Consider the following 7,500-nt stretch of genomic DNA (forward strand, 5'->3'; position numbering starts at 1 on the left):
ATATTTAAGTTTAACATTCATAAAGGATGAATTAAAGATGAATTATGAATTATGGTAGTAAGATAATATGAGCAGGGCTGTGTGAATGTGAGGTGAGTGTGTGTATCTGGGAAGTGGTGTGTGTGTGTGTGTATGTGTGTATGTGTGAATGTGATGCAGTTATCCAGTGTGCTGCCGCATTTAATTCCTGAGTGTAATTTGGACTGTGTGCGTGTGCATGTGTGTGCTTGTGTGTGTGTGTGTGTGTGTGTGTGTGTGTGTGTGTGTGTGTGTGTGTGTGTGTGTGTGTGTGTGCGTGTGTGCGCGTGTGTGTGTGTGTGTGTGTGTGTCTCATGTAGGCCCTCTGTTTGGCGTGGCAGGCAGTGATCAGCCGTTCAGTGTGAGCTCTGTACCCTCCGTGCCGAGTGCCTTCCCCGTGATGGCCCACCCTGCGTTTGGTATTCTGTCACCAGCCACTGGCCGGCCCGAGTTTGGGTCCCTGGGGCCACTGGGAGTCACTGCAGCTTTGACAGCTCACCCACAGCTCGGGGCTTTCTCAGGTAACACACCTTCTCAGGTAAACCTGTAGCACACGTTCTCAGGCGAGCCTGTAACACACCTTCTCAGGTAAACCTGTAACACACCTTCTCAGGTAAACCTGTAGCACACGTTCTCAGGCGAGCCTGTAACACACCTTCTCAGGCAAACCTGTAACACACCTTCTCAGGTAAACCTGTAGCACACGTTCTCAGGCGAGCCTGTAACACACCTTCTCAGGTAAACCTGTAACACACCTTCTTTGGGGAGCCTGTAACACACCTTCTCAGGCAAACCTGTAACACACCTTCTCAGGCAAACCTGTAACACACCTTCTCTGGGGAGCCTGTAACACACCTTCTCAGGCGAGCCTGTAACACACCTTCTCAGGTAAACCTGTAACACACCTTCTCAGGCGAGCCTGTAACACACCTTCTCAGGCAAACCTGTAACACACCTTCTCAGGTAAACCTGTAACACACCTTCTCAGGTGAGCCTGTAACACACCTTCTCAGTGGGAACCTGTAACACACCTTCTCAGGTGAGCCTGCAAAACACCTTCTCAGTGTGGATTCTCTCCATTCTGGACCTGATCTATATCTAACATCGCATGTATACGTGTTGTACTCGTCACATGTAATCCACGTAACGTGATGATGTGATTTAGCATGAGGCAACCACGTCGTCTAACGTAACAAGCGTAACAGTGTGATACATTTTCCCTGTCACTCAGAGTGGTGGAGAGCAGCAGAAGCACATGGGCGGAGTCCTGCTGCCTTCTTCCCGCCTTTCCTTGGCCTGCCCCCTCTGTTTGCCCCGCCCCTCCAGAACCACGAGGCCACGCCCTACACCTCCAAAACCCTGAGCAAGAGCAGCCAGAGCTGTAAAGGTGATCGTGCCATCTCTCCCTCTGTGTACCGTAAACCGACGCCAAATCAATGTCCTTAAGTGGATTTCATATCAAGAATCGAGCCAGAATATCACAGTAATTCATTTTCCTCCTGTTTTGAAGATGACGAGCGGCCGGCAATAAGTTCGTTTCTGATCTGCTTTCATCCGATCTGCTAAATTTGCAGTGATTATCAGCTCCAACACTCGTTAGTCTAGCCGGTGATCGGCGTTAGCTGGCAGGTTTCACGTGGCTTTCACGTGATTGCACTCGGGGAGATCCCTGTAACCGAAAGCGGAGACGCTTAACTTTGTTAGCGGCAGCCCCCGAGCGTGTGTGTGGACTAGGAATCTTTGTTATGGCTGGTGCCTCCAGCTCTGTCTCTGAACTCCCTGCACTCTTCCTCTTTAGTTTGTGTACTGAAGACACTGTTTATATGTCTCATCGTGTTGACTGATCACCCACGGCTCACGCGTGTGCCGTGGTGTCCGTGTGCTCACACGCGTGTGCCGTGTGTTCCGCACAGGCGTGAACGGAGCCATGAACGGGAGCGCCGTCTCGCCGTCCACCACAAAAGGTGGCGTGCCCACATCAGCCTCGCCCTCGCCCGCGCCCCGCCCCCCGGAGCGAAGCCGCACCCCTGGCTCCAAGCCCCGCCCACGCAAAGCCACCCACCACAGCAACAGTATGGGAGAGCTCCAAGACAAACCTTCGCAGAAACTGAAGGAGAAGGTGAGATGTACTGAGACGTAGCGAGACATAGTGAGAAACAGGGAGGTGGCGCCGTGGAAATCGGTCTCCAGGACGACACGGCCGGCCCAGATTTGATCACGTCTCCACTGAAGCTTAAAGAAAACATTCCGCTAAATGACTGCAGGGTCTCGGGGGCTACGCAGGTCCACGTTAGGCTTGATGAAAAGTTTGTCAACTCTCAGCGCCTACAGTAAACGCAGAGCACGTGCACCCAAGCCAGACGGCCATAATGTCCCCTAATGGGAATTCAGCTCACTGGGCCACAAATGGTTCCTTACTGGGAACAGGAAGTGATTAGAGGGAAAATTAAAACACCCATCAGATCCAAAATGATTTTAGCACCTTGTTCTTCTCATACACAGTGCTCACGGCCTCTGGTGTTTAGCACTGGAGATGCTCGATTGGATATTGATGTCTTGCTGGTTACTGTAGAAACCCCGTAAGAAGCAAGGGGAGGGATCTGGCATGAGTGACAGCGAGTCGGGGTCATCGCTGGACACGGACAGCGATGGAGTCAGCAGCAGCGACCTGGACGACCTCGGCGAGGAGGAAGAGGACGACGACGACGACCAGAGCAAAGACACCGAGGAGTCTGACTCGGAAAAGGAGGGACAGAGGAAGAAGAACGCAAAGGTGAGTGGCGGTCGGGTCCGCCGCGCGGTACCCGTGGGTCAGCTGCTTTGACCGGGGCGCCTCCTGTCTGCTCGTTCCCCAGGGAGCCGCACCCACCGCTGGGCTGAGTGAGCAGGACAGTCCCAGGCCTGCGGAGGCGCGGAACCTGCGCGAGGCCCTGCGCCGCAGCACGCCCTCGCCGCCCGCCGCCAGACCCAGAGACCGCGCCGCGCAGCCCACCAGCGTCATCCAGTCCACAGGCCTGGCCCTGAACGCCAAGCCACGCCCGCTACCGCCGATGGCGCAGTCCCGGTGCCACGCCTCCCCACAGCACCTCAGCACCTCCCCCAAGCCTCCTACAGCCGCCGCCAAGCCCCTCCTCTCTTCTCAGCAGCCCCTCCCACTTTCGCTTTGCTCCTCCCCCAAACCGCTGTCGGTGCCATCCCCTCCCATCCCCCTTCCCCTCTCCTCCTCCCCGAGGCCGCCGCCCCTGACCCCCTCCCCCAGGGCGCAGTCTCTGGGCTCCGCCTGCAAGCCCAAGGCCACACCGATGGATGCGGCCAGCAGCCGGAAGCTTCTGGAGAACTCTCTGTCTCACATCGCTGACTACAGACTGAAACAGGTAGGCCCACAGACAACATGGGATTCAACGGCATGCATTATTTTTGTATTAATTCTTAGATTTTACAATTATTTTACAATTTTTTTTACTATATATATGTGGGGCTGCTAGAATAGATGGGAGTGAAGGCAACTGTGGTTCCTGTGGTAACTAAGAGAATGGTTTCGTGTGTAGATTTGTGTGTAGTTTTGTCTGTAGTTTTATCTGTGTATGCTGTTCTGGATTATGGGTGTCAGGGTGTCGTTGGCATTCAGATTCTGGCTCTTTATTGACTGGCCTCTTTGAAAAGGTCAGAGAAAGGGAGAGCGGTAAAGAGAGAGAGAGAGAGAGAGAGAGAGAGAGAGAGAGGGAGAGAGAGAGAGAGGGAGGGAGAGAGAGAGAGGGAGGGAGGGAGAGAGAGAGAGAGAGGGAGGGAGAGAGAGAGAGAGAGAGGGAGGGAGGGAGAGAGAGAGGGAGAGAGAGAGGGAGGGAGAGAGAGAGAGAGGGAGGGAGAGAGAGAGAGAGAGGGAGGGAGGGAGGGAGAGAAAGAGAGAAGATTCTTCTTTATGCTGTTATCTGTGTGGTTGGGTTCCCTACTGTGGGCTTTAGTTGGTAAATGAGAGTGACAGCGTGGTTGGCCTTGTAAGAATTACTTCAGCAAAGCCGACAAGCAATTAACTCCACAACTTCTTAAGGGTCTGGATTCCAGCAAATGAGGAGAAAAATGGGACTTTTCCCACCCTTCCGTTTGTAGGCATGAAATTAGCGCTGAAGAGGCTAATAACGCGCCATTCGCGCTCTTAAAATCAGCCAAAGTGTTTTTATCGTGTTATTATTGTACTGAACAGTTTTACACGACCGTGTGATTTTGGGTTTCTGGTTTAAATTGCCGTCTAGAGTGAGGCGCGTGTTTACTGCTCGGAGTTTGGCAGGGAGCGCAAGTCATTCCTCACGCTGGCGCTAACATGCGTCTTTCACGTGGAGGAGACTTGGTGGAATCACCTGCACAAACGCACACGAACACAAACACGCACAAGCACACACAAACACACTCGCACAAATGCACACAAACACACCCATGCAAATGCACACAGACACACCCCCACAAACGCACACAAACACACACCCCCAAACACAACCGCACAAGTGCACACAAACGCACAAAAGTGTGTGCATACACCCACACAGGTACACACAAACACAACTGTACAAGTGCACATAAACACACATAAGCACACAAACACACACTCTCACAATCTCACAAGTGCACACAAACTCACCCAAACAAATGTATACAATCGGAGCCACACAAATGCACAAAACACGTACAAAAACACACAAACACACACAAATCATCTTGCACAAATGCACACAGTGTCATCAGGCATGCACAGACTCACACACACACACACACACACACACGTCTGCAAACGCTCTTGCCATCAACATTTATACCACATGACAACCAGAGCAATTACCACATCCCTCCCCACTTCTGCTCTCTCTCTCTCTCCCTCCCTCCCTCCCTCTCTCTCTCTCTCTCTCTCTCTCCCTCCCTCTCTCTCTCTCTCTCTCTCTCTCTCTCCCTCCCTCCCTCCCTCTCTCTCTCTCTCTCTCTCCCCCTCCCCCCTCCCTCTCTCTCTCTCTCTCTCTCTCTCTCTCTCCCTCCCTCTCTCTCTCTCTCCCTCCCTCTCTCTCTCTCTCTCTCTCTCTCTCTCTCCCCCTCCCCCCCTCCCTCTCTCTCTCTCTCTCTCTCTCTCTCTCTCTCTCTCTCTCTCTCTCCCTCCCTCCCTCCCTCCCTCCCTCCCTCCTTCAGTCTTTTCTCCTCCAGGATCAGGAGTTCACCCTCCAGGTGAGGAAGCAGCAGGACGTGTACAGCAGCTCCTCGAAGAGCGCCGCGCTCCACTCCTCGTCCTCCTCGCCGTGCTCCTCGCTACTCTCCTCTCTCCTGCCCCACAAGCTGACGTCGGGCCGCACCGTGCCTCCCGCCGCCCGGAGCGTCCCGCCGCTGCCCCGGGGCCTCCTCCTGCCCCAGAGCCTCCTGGACCTGAACAAGGCCAACGGCGCGATCCAGAGCGCGGAGGCGCCGCAGGACACGCCCCTCGCCCTCACCACCAAGCCCCGCCCCGACCTGCCCGTCAACCTCAGCACGGGCAGCAGGAAGGACGGCCCGGCTGTCACGCCCGCCCCCGGCCCACCGGGGCGGCCCCGCGCCTCCCGCAAGAGCAAGACTCCCAAGCCCCTGGAGGCCTGGAAGGAGGTTTCCCAGAACCATCTTGCGCAACCTCTGGCCGATCTGTTTCACCGTGGAGCGGGCGAGCGAGGACTTGAGTTCCTCGGCGGCAAGGACTCGGACGAGTCGGCTGACGACGACGACGACGATGACGATGTGGATGATGAAGAGGAGGACGAGGAAGATTCAGACGACAGTCTCTCAGGTAGGGGGCCACGCTGGTTTATAACTCGCTCTGCGCTAGCTGCTGTCTGGACCGGCGCTGCCGTGCTTCACGTCTCTCTCGGGTGTGTATCGTCTGGCCAACGTTGCCCCCATGTGTCTGGTTCACACCTGCAGAGTCCGACAGCAACTCGGACAGCGAGCTGAACGGATCTGGCAGTGGGAAGAGGAAGAGCCCGGGAACCACGGAGACGGAAGGAGAGAAGACCCCCATGAAACTGGGCAAGGGGCTGTCCCTGCTCGCCGCCTCCACCAATCACGGCCTGCCCGACATCTCCCCCCTCAACCTGCAGGTCATCAAACCCTCTGGCGTGGCCACGCCCACAATCATCAGCAGCTCCGCTGGATTGACCTATCACAGCCCTCCGTGCTCCTCGTATTCTGTTGGCACCTCCCCAGGTAACTGTGCCCTAATGAGCTAATGCGTTTGATATGTGTCACACTGCCTCTGCTAGCATCAGTGCTGTGTGTATGTGTGTGTGTGTGTGTGTGTGTGTGTGTTTTCTACTTTGTGCGTCTTGTGTGTGTGCAAACATGATGTTGTCTTCAGATGTCTATTGCAGTTTTGGACACCGTGCTACTACTGTAGGAGAGTGCACACACGTGTGTGTGTGCTTGCAGGTGCAAGTGTGTGCATTTGTGTGTGTGTTTGTGTGTGCGTGTGTGCACCGGTGCATGTGTGCTCAGATGCGTTTGTGTGTGTGTGTGTGTGTGTGTGGGAGCAGGGGGACGTGCCTGTGTGTGTGTGTGTGTGTGTGTGTGTGTGTGTGTGTGTGTGTGTGTGTGGGAGCAGGGGGACGTGCCTGTGTGTGTGTGTGTGTGTGTGTGTGTGTGTGTGTGTGTGTGTGTGGGACCAGGCAGAGGTGCCTGTGTGTGTGGGTGTGCATGTGTGTTCATGCATGTGTGAGTGTGTGTGTGTGTGTGTGTGTGTGTGTGTGTGTGTGTGTGTGTGTGTGTTTAAACATACCACCCTTAGATTTGATTTCTCCAGTGCTGGAGTTCTACAAAAATGAGACGCTCAAATTAACACATTTTCCCTTAACATGTTCTTCCTCCTATGAGGTGGCTCATGCTATAAATGCAGGGGCTAATGTGTGTGTGTGTGCGCGCATAGCCTGCCCTCACCTCAGAGCTGTGTTTGGGTGAACCTGTTAGCTCAGGCTCACACAGTCATTATGGCGGTTTGGCTGACTCGCGCTCTTTCCCAGGGAGATTCGTTAAACAAAATACTCTCAAATCCTGCAAACATGTCAAGCCAGTGGGTTTATTTTTGGCTGGCTTTCAACTTTCCCTGCTGTAACAGGAAAAGCGCTTGTTGCCACTCACTCCCTTACTGTGTGTGTGTGTGTGTGTGTGTGTGTGTGTGTGTGTGTGTGTGCGTGTGTGCGTGTGTGCACGTGTGTGTGTGTGTGTGTGTGTGTGTGTGTGTGTGTGTGTGTGTGTCACCCTGACTCTCTCTCTCTCTCTGTCTGGGTTTCTAGGCTTTGGGAAGAGGAAGCGTGTGATGAATGAAGATGATCTAAAGATTCCTCTAGAAATGGGGTATGTGTCACACACGCACGCACACGCACACACGCACTCACGCACGCACGCACACACACACACACACACACACACACACACACACTCACACACACACACACTCACATACATACTCATCACACACTCACACAC

The 7,500-nt window shown here is 54.3% G+C and overlaps 1 protein-coding gene across 6 annotated transcripts in view; it reads left to right on the forward strand.

The window, feature by feature from the left end:
* Positions 1-7,500, forward strand: part of baz2ba (bromodomain adjacent to zinc finger domain, 2Ba) — a 75,777-nt gene that overhangs the window by 46,390 nt on the left and 21,887 nt on the right. For all 6 annotated transcript variants that reach the window (XM_035526553.1, XM_035526552.1, XM_035526556.1 and 3 more), the window contains 8 exons: positions 339-539; positions 1,250-1,405; positions 1,932-2,137; positions 2,591-2,791; positions 2,874-3,392; positions 5,188-5,809; positions 5,944-6,225; positions 7,308-7,368. In XM_035526553.1, the coding sequence (XP_035382446.1) occupies positions 339-539; positions 1,250-1,405; positions 1,932-2,137; positions 2,591-2,791; positions 2,874-3,392; positions 5,188-5,809; positions 5,944-6,225; positions 7,308-7,368 (2,248 nt within the window). The remainder of the gene's footprint in view (positions 1-338; positions 540-1,249; positions 1,406-1,931; positions 2,138-2,590; positions 2,792-2,873; positions 3,393-5,187; positions 5,810-5,943; positions 6,226-7,307; positions 7,369-7,500) is intronic.

This window comes from Electrophorus electricus, chromosome 1, assembly GCF_013358815.1.
Source record: "Electrophorus electricus isolate fEleEle1 chromosome 1, fEleEle1.pri, whole genome shotgun sequence".
Taxonomy (NCBI): domain Eukaryota; kingdom Metazoa; phylum Chordata; class Actinopteri; order Gymnotiformes; family Gymnotidae; genus Electrophorus; species Electrophorus electricus.